Source organism: Rattus norvegicus, chromosome 17 (assembly GCF_021556685.1).
Source record: "Rattus norvegicus strain SHRSP/BbbUtx chromosome 17, alternate assembly SHRSP_T2T, whole genome shotgun sequence".
NCBI classification, from domain to species: domain Eukaryota; kingdom Metazoa; phylum Chordata; class Mammalia; order Rodentia; family Muridae; genus Rattus; species Rattus norvegicus.
In genome coordinates, this window is record NC_141550.1 from 88,460,617 (window position 1) to 88,477,247 (window position 16,631).

General features: G+C 45.5%; 1 protein-coding gene across 4 annotated transcripts in view; it reads right to left on the reverse strand.

Moving 5' to 3' along the window:
* Nucleotides 1-9,454, reverse strand: part of Pip4k2a (phosphatidylinositol-5-phosphate 4-kinase type 2 alpha) — a 164,777-nt gene extending 155,323 nt beyond the window's left edge. For 2 of the 4 annotated variants that reach the window (XM_087589697.1, XM_087589698.1), the window contains exon 1: nt 9,069-9,454. In XM_087589697.1, the coding sequence (XP_087445823.1) occupies nt 9,069-9,212 (144 nt within the window). In that variant the 5' untranslated portion in view covers nt 9,213-9,454. 4 annotated transcript variants of the gene reach the window in all.
* Nucleotides 9,455-16,631: the final 7,177 nt, after the last annotated feature.

Here is a 16,631-nt window from a genome sequence, read left to right on the forward strand (position 1 = left end):
GGTTAATTTGAGGCAAGAAGACCCACCCACTGTGAGCGGCATCATTCCCTAGGCTGCATTCCTAGACTCTATAAAAGGAAGTTGACTGGGTACAGACGTTCATCCCTCTCTGCTTCTTAACTGTGGACACAATGTGACCAACTACCTCAAACTTCTGTCTCTATGTCTTCCCTGCAGTGATAGTCCTATAACATAGAATGTAAACAGAAATACTCCTCACGATGCTTTTCTTGGTCAGGGTATTTTATCACAGCAACAGGAAAATCAACTAAGACACAATCTTGCCTAAATATAGGCAAGTGTAAGTGTTCTGAGTTAAAATAGGCTAGGCTGAGCTACAATGTCTAGAAGTATTGAATGCACTCAGGTTATATCCAATTACACTAGGTCTATCAGGACGTAACCCAGTGCAAGATGAAGAACATCTATCCCAACTGGATCCACACAACGACCTGCATACGAAGTACTATTATTACAAGAGGCTCCAGGCCATGGCCCTACTACTTCCACTCGAAAAACGATGAATATTTAGAATTGAAACACTTAACATGAGGATGGCAAGATAGCTCAGAGAGTAAAAGGTGCTTGTTGAACAAGCCTGGCCACCTGATATTCATCCCTGGAGTCTCGAAAAGGTGGAGGGAGAAAACCAACGCACAAAAATCATGCTTGGTCCTCCACACATGCCACAGAGATAATAATGAATATATAAATCACACACGCCACATACGCATTGTAATAAATACTAATTTACTTAAAGAAAAAAAGACTCTGAAACTGTGAGCCAATTAAAGACAGACAATTGTAACTGTGGGTAGGTGTGACGGTTAATTCTGACTAGTCTGGAAGATGATTGCGTCTTTGTTTCCAGAGAGGGTCAAATCACAAAGGCTCTGGTATATTCAACAGTTTAACTCTTGAGAGGTTCAATTTTTAAGAGACTTTTGGGAGATGGTAATCTGAAGGCGCAATGAAAATTTTGGCTTCTTAAAAAAAAAAAAAAAAAAACCACCAAACCATACACAGACATATTATGTGTTTTTGTTTTAATCCCAGGTGTGGGCTATGGGTTGCTGGGCCACGATTTGCCTAGTGATCTGGTGGGGGTGGGGGAATAGATTTTCCAGCTGAGGACAGTTCCTGCAATTGGTGATGCTTGGGATTCTGGGGACTTTTCAGAAGGTAATAAATGCTAGGGCCCTGAAAGGCAGGGTGGGCTATTGGTTGGTTGCTGTTGATCTAAGTGGTGGTGTACAATGGGAAAAAAAGTAAGAAATTAGATATCCCAGCAGTGAAGATCACTTTGCCCCAAGTAACTGGATGCCCCAATCAACAGGAAGTAATCTAACAATAACATCATCCCCTTTCTGACCCCTGACCTTATTTAGGGATCTCTTTCCTTTCCCTTCTATCTTTTTTTCTCTTATTTAGTGTTGGGGGTTGAAAGGATAGAAGAAAAAGGGTAGAGAAGGGTGAAAGAAAAAGAGCCCACAAAGTAGCCAAAAGACCAGGCCTAGTTTTTAAAAGTGGGTCGTCCTCTAAGACCATGCCTTTGAAGGGAGTATTTTGGCCCTTGCCACTTCCTGTTCTCCCACTCAGCTTCCAGGAGGCCATGAAGTGAGCAGCATCAGCCCCATGCTCTCAGCCCTTCCTCCCCTTAGGCCCAAAGCAACACGAGCCAAAGTCAGCCTTTCTTCCTTGTGGCTGTTACTCTCATTTTAGCTTGTTAGTAATCACAGAGACAAAAATTCTGACCAACACAGTAAGTTACTGTTTTAAAACTCTCAACAACATTTTTCTATGAACAGATTATATATTTATCTCTGCCTACATGCTTTCCACAGAGCGAGGTTTTTTTTCCTCTGTCGTGGGAGAAAGGTGTTTTCAAACAGTTTTGCCCAATATCAACAGTTCATGATTTGTCTACCCAAGAACAGCTTTAAACACTAGGAACTGTGTGAGAGAGCTCTAAAAGGAATGATAACAGACTCCTTACCTAGGGTTAGGGTACAGGTCAAAATCCCACATCTACCCAGCACTCGGTGTAGCCGTTCATGAATTCAACCTACTCAAGTTCTCTGGTTCATCACTCAGCCCAGTGCTGCCTACATTGTTTCCCTGCACCAAGCTCACCTTCTCCTTGGAAGTGTTCTTCACTGGGTGCCTCCAGTCCCTGCATAGTCCGTGGACAGAATTCAGGAAGACTGAGATCTCTACAGGATTCATTCAAGAGCATTATTCTGAGACAGGAATAGTGCCTTTCACTACCTTATGGCTCATGGAGCAATAAATTAAAGAAGTGGTGATAAAAGTACACACAAAGGCTTTAGCAACACAGTCTAGAAATGAGGGAAATACGGCAGAATCAAGGGATACACAGTAAGAAAGAGATAAAATATATCCCTAAATTGGACGGCATTTCTCACCTTCCATCCCCAATCTTCCAGAAAGAAAATCAATTTCACTCACTGAGGCTTTTGATAGTTAATCTTTCTCTCTCCCTCCATCCCTTAAGCAATGACCCTCAAGGTGCACAAGCCTGCACTCTCTGGGACAACCTCTCTCAGTTTGTTTCTCACTTCCTCTTTCTTCTTCCTCTGTCCGTCTCTCAAAACCCCACAGTTCTACCTTCCCCTTCCCAGATCTACTTCACCCTTTGGGGTTAATCATTGTCAACAAGACAAGATTCTGAATCGCCGTGGAAACAGACTTTGAGTTGTGTCTACAAGGGTGTTTCTGTTTCCAGGAAGGCATAATTGAGAAAAGAAGATCTACCCTGAAGGTAGACAGTACCATCCTATGGGCTGGGGTCTCAGACTCGATCAATCAACATTCGTTTCTCCCTGTGTCTTGATTACAGACTTGAGGTGACTGTCTTCCCCATGCTCCCACCACCATGTCTTCCCCGGCATGCTGTACTGTCACCTTGAACTCTGAACCAAATCCTGAAATACTTTCAGGTACTCTGCAGGCATTTTCTCACAGCAATGAAAATAGTAAATAATCCACTCCTTGATTACTATGTTACTTTCTGTTGTTGTGAAGACACCATGACCAAGGCAACTGACAAAAATGAGCATTTAATTAGGGACTTTCTTATAGTTTCAGAGGGTCCATTCGTGAACATCGTAACAGGGAGCATGGCAGGAGGAGGCATGGTGCTGGGACAGTAACAGTGATCTTACACCTGGGGAGACAAAATACACATCTATTCATCCAAGATAGAGAACCATGACAGACCAAAATATGGATACCACCGGAGTCCAATGTGATGAACCAATGAGTTTCATTGGGCTTATTGACAGGAATATGGGTGAGGAGCTACTTGGAGCAACAGAAACAACTCAGAGAACAGCATCACCAAGGCCTACCCAAGCATGTGTGACAGCTCACAAAGCCAGGAACTTAAGCACTGCACACCCGCAGCTCAAAAGGTTAGAGAGTGCCCTTTCCTGGTGCCTCAGTTGGTCTAAATCCCTTCCAGGTAGCTCAGATTGCTTCTGCTCCTTCTCAGCAGCTGGTCAAATCCCAGGGTCTGCATTGCAACTCAGTAATCTGTGGGAAGAAATCTTTGCTTTTATTGTTTACTCTTGTAGGCCTAGTGAATCTAGTCAGGGACTTCCTGAAGCCATTTTGAGTCGTTTACCTTCCTGCTTACGGGGCTTCCATGCAAGATGAAATGTTTCGATCTACGTCCCATGTAACTGTGTTGTGTGGTTGGTCTTGTGCACGGTGTATTCAGACGCTGATTTCTATGCCCAGACATCTGTCTACAGTGTGGACCACGGCATGGTCAAGCATCTCTGGTCTCAATGTCATGTAAGAATTGTTTTGTCATCTCTGACTGATCAATAAAGAGCTGACTCAGACTATGACTGGGCAGAGAAGATGAGAAGGCAGGACTTCCAATCTCAGGAGAAAGAGATACCAGGAGAAAGAAGTAAGAGAATAACCATGAGGAAAGAAGGGAGAGGTGGCCATAAGGTAGAAGGTCTAGGAGTCATGATGAGAGATCACAAAGGGATTCACCATGAGGGCACACAAATGGAGCAGGGCAAGTCAGGGCAAGACTCTACAAGTAACATGGGGCCTATGGCTAGGATGTAGATAACTTAGAGAGTTAAAATAAATGCCTATCTGCCCAGTCAGAATGCTTGAAGCTTGCTAACAAACTTTATAGATCTTTGTGTCAATTATTTGGGAGTTAGAACAGATAAGGCTATCATCCACAAATTACAGCCTATATAACTGCCTTTAAATTTGGTCAGTTTAAGGAATCATTTACTGAATCCTTATTACATACCACTAGGCTTTGGATACATTGTGTCATTTAGTTCTGTGAGGTGATCGTGCATGCTAAGGATGCATTAACTGAGACTCAAGTGGGTAAACCAGCTGCTCAAAAACCCATAAACAATGAAGCAGGCATTGATCCTAATCAGCCTGACCACAAACTATCCTGCCAAATTGCACCAACTCCTGTCAGTGTCGACTTACGTACTTCAAGTGCATGCTGGCAAAATTAACTGCTCAGGACAAGCGCATGCTCGATCAACTTAACACAGATCCTGTTGGTTCATTACAGTTCTTGTTGGCAGTCTTTCTAGTGGCATAGCAGATCATCCTGCCTTGGGGCAGCATTCTGATCACTAAAGACAGGCCAAGGTGTCTGACCAGTGGAGAAAAAGCTAATACTCACATCTTTGAAGGGAACACTAAGCTACTGCCTTAATAGTAAACTGACATGCACAGTGACTGCTTCTTACCTCTGAAAAGTAAGGGGAATGGTGTGGGGTTACCTCCGGAATGCATGGCAGGTTGGGTTCCACTCAGAGAGCTCTGTCTAATATCTAGCTTCTTTATATTTTAATTGCCCCATCATGTCATTTTCAGTCACTATCATTCCATAGTAATCCACATCACTTATAAACCTAGCCTCCTCCTCCTCCTCCTGTCTATATCAACCCATGGAACCCAAAAGAAATTAAAGTTCTGAAATACAGTATTACCTCTCTTTACTCCTCACCTTGCTGAGAATAAAGTGCACGTTTCGGATGTCCCACATGGAAAACTACACATTCTCTAACCTACGCAGTACAAGGCGTGTTGTCAGAAGGCTGGCCTGAGCAGATCCCCACAGACGTGAAGATCAACACCAACTCTATTCCTAGGGCAGATGGTGACCTAACCGCCCACCAGTTCTTGGGAACTCTTTCTAGAGACTCCTTTCCTGCACACTTTCTAATTAGGAAACTACAACTGATTGAATCCAGACAAGTCAAGATCTTCCGTGGTATTTCCAGTCCTGAATTGGGGAACAGACCATCCTTGTGGAGAGCAGAAATGACAAGGTCCCAGTCCCACAGAGTTTCTCAGCCAGCTATGAACAAAGAAAGGTATATAAAGCCGGGTTGCAGAGGAAAGTCAGACTGTACTAAAGTACCTGGTTCTTACAATGTTCCAGTTCCCATCCTTCCTTATACTGTGACTAGCTCCAAAATTCCCATAATACTTAAGGATTTTCCTGTAACTTCCTTGTGTTTCTATGGCTCGAAGCCACAATGCTTTAATAGCAATAAAGTGGCTAGTCCTAGAAACAATATTTGTTTTATGTAAGTTTCTTTCACAGATAGCACTGTGTCTTCCTTCATATATCTAAATAGCGCTTGAAATACTAACTTCCAAAGAGCTCACATTTCACAGTACATAAAAATCTTTTAGAATATCTATTTAAAACAAGTCTTGGCTCATAGCATTCAACATACTCCCTGCACTATTAAAATACCACTTTAAGAAGCTAACTGCCTGATCATTTTTAGTTTAATTTCGAATGTAACAAGATAAAACTGCCGCCTTAAGTCATCCTTTCCTTTATGTATTCAATTATATTCTTTGCTTAAAATGCTTAAAATAAAAATTGGCACGGATCCACTCACCGATGGTGATTCTAAGTTAGAAAGCAGTAACGTATCAAATTAGGCACACAATGACAGGCTTCTTCGCCAGGCTGAGCACCGTCCAAATCAAGATGTTTCCTTACCACTACGATGGTCTAGAAAGTTCCCCCTCAAATTTAAGTGTCTACATTTCAATCATATAGACTTTGATTTAATAGACAGCACTGAAGTTCAGCTACAATCAGTTTGACAAACTCAGTTCATTGTCCTAAAAATCACCACAGATTTCCTTCTCTTCCAGTCTAGGCTTTGAAAAATCCCCAAAGGTCACTGTGTACTCTGGGACTCCTAATATGATGCTGTTCAACTATTAAGCTGTAAAAATGGTCATGAAATTAAAGAGAATTGCAACTCTTTCAATCCTATTTCCCAGTTACAAACACTGATCCCCAAAACTGGCTAATATGCCAAGGTGAGTGGTCTCAGTTAAAGAATTCAAATGAAGACTAAGTGAATTGTTTTGGGGTTTTTTTTTGGGGGGGGGTTGTTTTGTTTTTCTACAGCACAAAAGAGGAGGCCCAGTTCCATCATAATATGCTCACATGATAAAAATGTATGGTTTCCCTTCAGTGCTCCAAATTTATGGTTGCTTTAAATATCCAATAAAAAGTCTGATGGAATTTTAAAAGCAAAAAATTGCCGTACCCATGGTAAGATTCTCCTTGCTAATCCTAGTTACATTAGAATTACCGGGGAAAGGCTCTGATTTGAATTATCTGCCTCTCTACCATGCCTTCTCAAATATCCCCACTTATATACATGCTCATTATTGATAATGTGGATTTATTTATTTTAATACTATTCTGTAAACTTTGGTGCACAGAAAAGCATGGTAAAACATCTTCCTGGTACCATTTCCTAAAATCAAACCAACCAGAAATACATGAATTCCAAGAGTGGGCCCGCAAGAGGACTGGGGTATCATTAAAAAAAAAAAAAAATACATTGTTAGAGAAATGAAGAAAAGTAACTGTCTTATGTCAACTCACATTCCTCAAAATAAAGGCACAGGCTAAAAATAAGGGCAAGTGGACAGTAAGGAGACATTTTAGCAACCCTCCCCACTGTGGCAGGCTCTGTGTGCGCTGGTATATGTTGAATTAATAACATGCTTTACATGATACACTCTGCTGGCAGTGTATATACTTAGAATTAGTAACTGTTCTTGAGAGCAACAAAAAGTAACACTCAATGTTCCTACCACCATTCCCTCTGTATTTTCCAAGTAGCACAAATGGAAAACAAATATAGCAACTCGAAAATAAACACAAGGTAGCAACCCAAATGTTACAGTGAAGCTCGCCCAATGGCAACTTTTTCTGAAGTGGACTGGAATTCAGACATTCTCAGTCACTCTCCCCACCAGCCCCCAGCTGCATATTGTTACCACTACTTTACTATATTAAACCTAGGCACACATACAAACACTCCTGACCAAAACACCAGAACTACAAAAGGAGATTTAAAAGGGCCCGTAAACATGGGTCCACGCCCAACTGGTATTTACTGTGCCCGTTGCGGTAATTAGGAAGCTGCCAATAGTAACATAAATAACAAGAAGAATTTTATGAAATCAAACACAACTAAATTAGAGGTCTGTGACAATGGAAAACGGTAACTTCACTTTCTGAAATAAAACTTGGGGGGGGGGGGGGTGAGTTGCTGTCCGCAGTTTTATCAGTTGACATTCCTAATAGCTAAAGATGTCAGTAAAATGAACCTCGGTCGATCCGGCAGTAAAGTAATAGAAAATAACCATTTCTCAACTCTTTAAATCGTCCCAGGTAAACACAATCATCTTCATACTGTTTCACCTTTCTCCATCTCCGCTTGGGGGAAAAAAAAACTATAAATAAAAGATACTAAGCCATTTTAAACAGCTCTGTTAATTTGAGAGTGCACAAACCACGCTGGCTTTCTGTCACTTCTATTATGCTGAAAAGGACACCAGGGCATCCACCGAAATCAAAAGCAGAGCAGCAGGCTCACGCTCTGCCTCCGAAGCTGGCTGACTGCAATGGGTAAGGTCACGGTCAAAATTCACAAGCTCATTGAAACTTTCATGGCTCAGCCAATTGCGCCTATCGTGTTTCCTGATCCCATCTAAGTAGATTAAAGCTGCAGGAGTTTTCTCGCTGTCAGATCAGCGGGCGGCTATTTCAGCCCCCCACACCGCAGTCCGCAGAGTCCGCAGCCTCGCGCCTCCTAGCATCCCAGGCGGTGCGCTAGCTAACCTCCCCAGCCTTTTAAACAACCTTCCAAATGAATGTAATTAACTCTAGACCACCTCGAACTCGCGCCTGCCGGGACCCCCCTCCGGCTGTCACCACCAAGGCCGCCCTTCCGCAGTCGGTGACTTCTGCCTGGTTCCCCAAGGAGGGGGGAAGCAAGGGGGAGGGAGGGATGAAGACTCCCGGCCAGGAGGTCTGGAAAGGGCACAGCAACTGGGCGATGCGGGAAGGGACGAAGGGCGCCAGGGCCATATTTACGTTGCCTCTTTTTTTCTTTGCAAAAAGAAAAGAAAAAAATCCTCCTAGAGTCTGAGAATGCTACCTTTAAAGGAAAAAGGAAGCTAAGCTCTCAAGATGCCGTCCAAAATCTTCTGGTTTACTCCAGTCCTGTCGCCTAGAAGCTCCGGACGCTTCCTGACAGGGACAGGTACACCTGCCCACCGGCTCAGGACAGGAGGGCCCAGACTAGTGGAGCGATCGTTCGGACTGGGCCCTGAGCAGTTCCCCGCCGGGACTGATAGCTGAGGCAGAGACGGTCCCCGCACAAACTTCCCACTTCCCAGGCAGCGAGCACCGACCGGCAGGAGGACGGATGCGGAGCAGGACAGGCGCGGGGAGGCTCAGAAGCACAGCACAGCAAATGCTTCTCATCCCGCACCCTCCCTGGGTTCCAAAGGAAGCGCAAGCGCTGCCGGAGAAACCCAAGAGGCAGACGCATGTCGTGGGGATAGGGGTACCCCAAGAGGCGAGTGGCCAGAGGGCCCGGGACCGGCCGAGCCAAACGGCTAGAGATCCCCGCCCTGCCACCGCTGCAGCAGAGGAGCAGAGCCCGGAGGCTAAGCCCGAGGAGCAAGAGGAGCGCGCCGCAGAGGAGCCTTACCGAGTGGTTGACCCCCCACATGAGCACGCTGAGCAGCGGGTCGCTGGCCCGGAACAGCTTCACTTTCTGAGCCACGAAGTGCTTCTTCTTCGTCTTGGTCTTGCTCGCCAGGACGGAGGACCCCAGGTTGCTAGGGGTCGCCATGGCCGCTGTCCCCTCCACCGCCGCGCCGCCGAGGCCGGGGACCCGCCCTCCCTACACGCCAGCCTAGGGAGGCAGCCGCATCCCCCGGGGCGGCCGCCGCTGCGCGCCTGCTCCAGCCCCGCTCCGCCCGCGCTCGGTCCTGGGCGCTCGCTCCGCCCGCTCCGCGCGCTCGGCCGCCTAGGCTGCAGCTGCGCTCGCCTCGCGCCCCCGCCCGGCTCCCGCCCGTCGCCGCTCGGCGCACTGCCCGCCGCTGGTCCAGGCGGCCAGCGGCTTCCGCGTTGGGCGCCGGCGTCATGACGCAGAGGCGGGCGGGGCAGCGGCGCCGACGGGCGGGGCGGGTGCGGATGCGGATGCCGGACCGTTAAGCTGTTCTCTGCGCTCCGCCACCCGTGCAAGGCGAGCACACCCCTGGCGCTCTGCAGAGGCTGCTGGGGAGTGCGGTGACTCGCGCGAGCATGCCTTTCACGCACCCGGGGAGGATCAAGGAAAGGGAACGAAGGCAAGGGAGCTCCGAGGAGGGAGCCCCCAGATGCATGGGACAGGCAGGAATGTCCCGGAACCTCGGCTTCCCGTGCCAAGGGCCTGGAGAGTTCTTGGGACCCGGAGCGCTTCATCGGGACGCGGGCTTTCCCAACATCTAGGGAAAGGACCTTGGCTCCTCTTTGTCCAACTGTCTGCCAGAGAGTCCCTGCCTTGAACTGCCTTGAACTTCCTAACCTTATGCCTTTTGGGTTCTTCTTCGGCCTTCCCACGCTGTCGAATACTAGAGTGTTATTCCCAGCCTACCCTGGGATTCCTCACTGAAACCCCCGCTTTAGTCAGCTATGCCCCAAACTGGACCGTGTGCTTGGAACCCATCAACCCTTTTGCAGACCACCCCTTCCTTCTCGTATCCAGGACACACCTTCTAACTTGAAAATGTTTTCTCTTTCACCACTCCACACTGAAAATTAGCCCTCCTTATGCTCGCATTAGTTGTTCCAAGTCTACAATCCTGCTTAGATCTTTCAAGAAGACAAAGAATACCAGCAGGAACAAAGAGAGGGGGCAGATCCTGTGAGACCTTTCTTTACTCTTCTTCATTTGACCTTTCAACACGGTTGCCCCCTCCTTCCCTTTGGTCGTTCTAACTTGTCGATACTATCCCCCCCCCCCAAATGATACCTTGCTTCTGGTACCAACCATCGCCATTGTTGATGGCTAACGGGATGAGGCCAGTATCAAAAACAGCCTAAATTAATGTTGTGGAGTTGTAGACTTGGCCCACAGTTCCGGTAGTTGACCACATCGTTTAACCGGAGACTGAAGTTACTTGTGTGAATAGGTATAGTCTGACGCAAAGGTCACTTTAGGGACCTTCTATAGATCATTGGACTCAAAACCAGCAGTAGATAAAAGTACACGATGTTGCAGACCTGTAATCCTGACACTCAGGAGGCAAGGCTAGAGGATCAGAAGTTCAAGATTATCCTCAGATAGTTTGTTCGAGGCAAGCCAGGTATACATGAAACCCTGTCAGGAGGAGGGGGTGTACAGTCCTTACCTTGCTGATAACCCATAAACTCTGGCCTGACCTCAGAAAAGAGCATGTCTGAACCAGTCTGCATAGCTTGTCCACAGGCACCCTTGCACAAGAACCTACAACCAAATTCAACATCCTACACAGCCCACAAGTTGTTTCACTTCTCTTGCTGTATTGGAAATAGCATTCAGATTGCTCTTGACCCAGTTGGAGTTCATTTATTTAACAAATTCTCATTGACCCAGACTCAAGAGTTTCACATCATCGATTATTGCTCTCATCACCACTCCACAGAAACCTGTACCAGCCCCTGTCCTTGAAAACAATTACCTCTTACCTCCTGGTGGAAATGAATCCTTCCACTTCAATGCCTCTGTAGCTCTTTATTTGTTCACAATAGCTGTAATGTACTTAATTGTATATTACTAATGCAAGACAATAGGCTTGCTGAAAAACCGAATTCAATGACGGCAAAGAGCTGGATGAGCCTCTGAGAACAGGAAATGGATACCTCTGGGCATTGTTAGGCAACCCTTCTCAGAGAAACATGGGCACTGATGGGTCAGAGGTCACCATCTCTCCTGGGAGGGGCAGAAACAAGGGCAGGAAAACAAAGGTATCATCATGAAACATTGACGTGTCCTACGGAATCCTGATTCAGCACCTTTGCAAGCTGCTTCCACCATCAGGGAGTCGCATCTATTTGCATTTGAACTCTTCTCTGTTGGTTCTGAGGCTGAAGTCGTTCTCTAAGCAAGGAATTATTCGAAAGACAAATACTCTAAGCAAGGAATTGTTCAAAAGACAAGTACCGACAGGAAATGTATGATGTTGAAAGGTTCCTGGTGCTGAGTTGCTTTTTTTTTTTTTAATATTCTTATTTATTTTATATGAGTACACTGTCACTATCTTCAGACACACCAGAAGAGGGCATCAGATCTCATTATAGATGGTTGTGAGCCACCATGTGGTTGCTGGGAATTGAACTCAGGACCTCTGGAAGAAAAGCCAGTGTTCTTAACCGTTGAGCCATCTCTCCAGCCCTCTGAGTTGCTTTTGATTCTTGTAGCTGTTGCTTCGTTAAATAACGAAGTTTCCTTACTATAACCAACTTGACACTTTCTCATAAAGCAGTCTGAAGCCCTTCATCAAAACCACGCTGAAAAGTGTTACAATGACTCAGGCATCCAACCAGAAATGGCTGTGCCCAGAGGGTAGATGCTCTGATTTTTCCCCCAGAGCCTGGCTGGCCTGGAACTCCCTATATAGAGAGCAGGCTAGCCTTGAAGTCACAGATCCATGTGCCTTCTGAGTGGCGGGGTTAAAGGTGTGCATTACCACACGAGACTTGATTTTGTTTAATTGTACTGCACTTATGATATACGTGACAATTGAATGACTCCAACTAGGATTCTCCAATGAGAGGGAGAACCAGCAGCTTTCCTGGTTTAATTTTATCTGGTTGTATTTGTGTGGCTTTCTTTTATTTGAAATAAGATCTCATGTAACCCAATACAACCTCAAACTTGCTATGTACCTAAGTATGGCCTTGAATCCCAGGTCCTCCTGATTCTACGTCCTGATGGGATTATAGGTCTGTACCAGAAACCCCGATTTATTTTGTGTGTGGCAGGAAAGTACTCTACCACTGAGCCACACCCCCAGGCCCTTTTCACTGCTTTAGGTAGAAATCACAGTGAGCTATAGAACGAGTCCATTCCCTCTTACTTTGTATGTTCTATAACATTGTCATTCAAAACACTTGAAAGACCATTATTAAAGTAATTCTGTCACACCTAGTTAAAAGACAATGAATGGGGTCCAAATACAGTTAAGCAGGCTCCAATTATGATACATGAATTACTTTCTGTATGAAGACACTTGTGACATGGTAGGGCTTGCTATGTATGGGTCTCTGGAGTATGATATCCAAACTCCTTCTGTCTGCGGTTTCACACTAGTTTTACCAGCTAGTTGGAGATTTTTCAATTTAAATGTTTATGGCCAGCCATTTGGCTCGCTAGGAATTCCTGGAGCTCAAAGGTCAGCTGCCATTTCAACTCATTCAAGATTGAGTTGCTGTCAGTATGATTAGTCTGGTGTAGGGAGACGTTGGGGCTCAAAAGCTATGACACCAGGGTTAGTCATTTCCTGGACTACCTTCTATTACCCAGTTTCCATTCAGACGATAAGAATTTAAACTAGCCAGGCAGTGGTGGTGCATGCCTTTAATCCAGCACTCAGGAGGCAGAAGCAGGCAGATATCTGAGTTCAAGGTCAACCTGGTCTACAGAGCTCCAGGACAGCCAGCAGCCAGGACTATATGGAGAAAACCTGTCTCAAAAAAACATTTTTTTTTAAATCAGAGTTATTGCAGACAGGAAGCTACGGAGGGCAGGAGTCAACTCACCAGGTATCAGGTCTTTGGCATATAGATCTCTGTAGCAGAAACAGAAATTCCCAATGTAGGAGAAGCCATCAGTGAGTTACAGCCGATTTGTGAGCCAGAACCTATGATATAAAAATGATAATGTCAGGTCGAAGATATAGCTCAGTTAGGGTATGGGGCCCTCTGCTCAGTCTATTGCTTCCAAATAACCAGCCATCCACCCCCAGATTTCCCCAATATTCTTATAGAAATTATAATGGTATAGTCGTTAATCATTATTATTAATTGCCAATGTTAATATCAGTAAAAATAAGATACAAATCATAAGCATGGTATGATTTTGATGTGTGAGTGTGCATCTAAAACACAAAAACTATGATGTCGCCGGTGTTCTCAGTTCCCATTATAGATGATTTTTACAAAACTTTTTTTTTCGCATTTTCCATTCTAAAAGATGAATGTTGTTTTTTTATAATTTCCAAGTACAACCATCTTCCCTAATTGAATGAGTAACAGAGAAATGGCATTTAACATTAACAGTCCAGTTTCTGTAAATGAAACCTTTATATGTGAAACCCTTAGAAGAGATCCTTTCGGGAGCGGAGGGGATGGCTCTGAGACTAAAATGCTTGCTGTGCACATATGAAGACCTGAGTTCAACACCCCCACGTCTCTACCCCACCCCTGCCGCCAAGAAGCCTTGGAAAAGCCAGTCAAGGTAGCAGATGTCTATAATCCCGTTCCTCCTAAGAGACGAAGACAAGAAAATTGCCTGGAGTTCAAAGGTCAGTTGACCTGACCTATGCAAAAACAGGATAGAGAGTGAAGCAATCGAGATTGTCTGACCTCCTCCAAACACACACCACAGCACACAAACATACTCATCAAATACACACACACGCGCGCGCGCACCACGGGGAAGCGACTTTTCAGGTACACTTTGCCACTTATTACAGTCATTACAGTATTTAGGCAATGATGAAGCAAACCTGTTGTGGAACAGATCACATCCCTAGATGTAGGAAGGAGATGAACTCCCCCCCTCCCCAGTTTGCAAAATGTTTTTGAGGAAAAAGAGAGCTTCAGATTGAAAGTAAATGAACAGCATCTGCCCAATGCATAGAGCCTCTTGAGTTTTTCACAGATGTGGGGAAAGGTTGGTTCTGTTGTTTTGAAACAGGGTCTCCATACAGTCCCAGCTGTCCTGGAACTCACTATGCAGATCAGGCTGGCCTAGAACTCACAGAGATCCACAGGCACCTGCCTCCAAGTGCTAAAATTGAAGACGTGCACCACCACACTCAGCCAGAAAAAGTTAAAATTGTGACAAATCAATTAACTCAAAAGAGTAAAAACAAAGGCAATAGTAAACTTGGCTCAGTGCCTGCAGAACACTGCCGTGTCGGGTGGGGAATGTTTAACGTAAATTTTGCAATATTCACAAGCAACTTGTGAATTAGCTTTTCTAATGTACAAATATGTATAAAGGTTGATGAAGCTCTTCTGATACAACGAAAATGTTGTATTAAATATAGACCGTGTATGCATTTTCATATCTTACTAGGAATGCCCAGCGTGGCGATACAGATCTTTAATTCAGGCAGATTTGGGAGGCGGAAATAGACACACCTGTGAGTTCAAGGCCAGCCCGGTCCTAATTAGCAAGGTTTGGGACGGCCAGGGCTTCCCAGTGAGACTGTCTCACAACAACAAAAGAATGCCTAGTGATTAAGATTTTCTTTCTGTTTTGTTGCCAGAGGTCAACACCAAGGCCCCTTGTACAAGCTGTACCAAGCAAGCTCTCTTTCACGGAGCTAAACAAGGGAAAATTCCTTTTGTAAAATTTGATTTTGTGTTTGCATGTGTGCCTGTGAACAAATGTGTATGTGGCTAGTGCACCTTTGTGTGTACTCACTGAGGCCAGAAGACTGGGAGAAAGCCCCAAGGTCCTGTCCACAATTTGGGGCTACAGATGGGGATTCCAACACCCAGCTTTTTATGTGAGTGTCGGGGACTTGAACTCAGTTCCTCGTGTTTGTCCAGTAAGCAGTCTTACTCACTAAGCCATATCTCTCTAGCCACTACATCAGGTCTTCAGTTTGTTTGTCTGTTTGTTTTATGCCCCTGGGAGGAAGGAGGGAGACAACATGATTTGAACGTGTCCCCCAAATTTCATGTGTTGGAACTTAGCCCCTGAAATTACATGTCAAAGTTATTTGAAAGGTAGGATCTTAGAAAGGTGAACAGATCAAAAATAGATCAGTCTGTCACAACTGTGTAGGCTCATAGTAAAAATGGCCTTCCTCCATCAGGTTTGCTCGTCCCACCTCTGACGCCCCTCATCCTGAGGCCCTCACTGGATGCTGGGCAGGTGTGGTGGCCTCTGATGTTTTACTTCTCAGCCTCCAGATCTGTGCACCAAATACACTTCTATTCTTTATAAATGGCCTCATTTCACGTATTCTGTTTGCACCCTGTGGGCAGAGTAAGAGAGAGGTTCTACTCTGTCAGTCAATAGTGTCTGATCATCAGTAGGTAAGAATATCAGATGAATTAGATTCTGGCCTCCCTGTTTTATGGAAGCCAGAGAAGACCCAACTGGGAAAAGAGGCAGTCTCTCTCGGAGATGCCTGTGAAGTTGTCCTGATTTACTGTGACTGGCAGGAATTGAGTCTGATTATTATTAAGTACCCTGGTGTTTTCCTCGATGTTTTTAATTGACACTTAGGGAAAAACAAACTTACACAACTAATACTTATCGACTGCCTACTATGCGTCGGATAACGACTGCCTGCAGTTTCTTCCCTCCCACATTCCAGTCTGAGGAGATGTGGACTGAACAAGGTGAGCAATCGCACAATCGCAGCTGCAAGGATGGCCCTGGAGGTGATAAACCCGGGGAAGTGGGAGAAAATAAGCAGAGCCCAGCTGTGGTGAGGTCTGTAATCCAGTACTCAGGAGGTGCAGGCAGCAGGACTACAAATTCAAAGCCTGCCTGGGGGATACGCATAACCAGATACTGAGAGAGTGGGGGAGGGGAGGCTCATAGAAAAACCTCTCCCAAGGAAAAGTATGTGAGTCTGAAAGAAGACGGGTCAGCTAGGTAGAGTAAGTGGAAGAGTCGCCCGGGCAGGAGGGCCTACCATCCATCCTGAGGGGTCTGCCTAGGACACAAAGGAGAGGAGGCAGCCTAAGCACGGGATGGAAGGAGCTAGCTAGTGGGAGGAGCTAGCTAGGCCAGGGACCGAGACCGGTAAATGCATCAGGAGCTTGGGAATTTGAGGGTTTGTTTATTCAAAGATCCCAGCGGCTGTAGGGTGGCAAATAGATTAAAGAGACCTAAATGTCAAAGGAGGGAATCAAACGAGGAAACTGTTACAGAAATCTGGAATCTTGGCGATGATAATAACAGGAAGAGGGGGAACTTGTTTACAAAGAGCAGGGTGCTGTGAGGTGGGGGTGGGGTGGGACTACAAACCCCACCTCCCTGCCTAAAGTGGATTTGGCC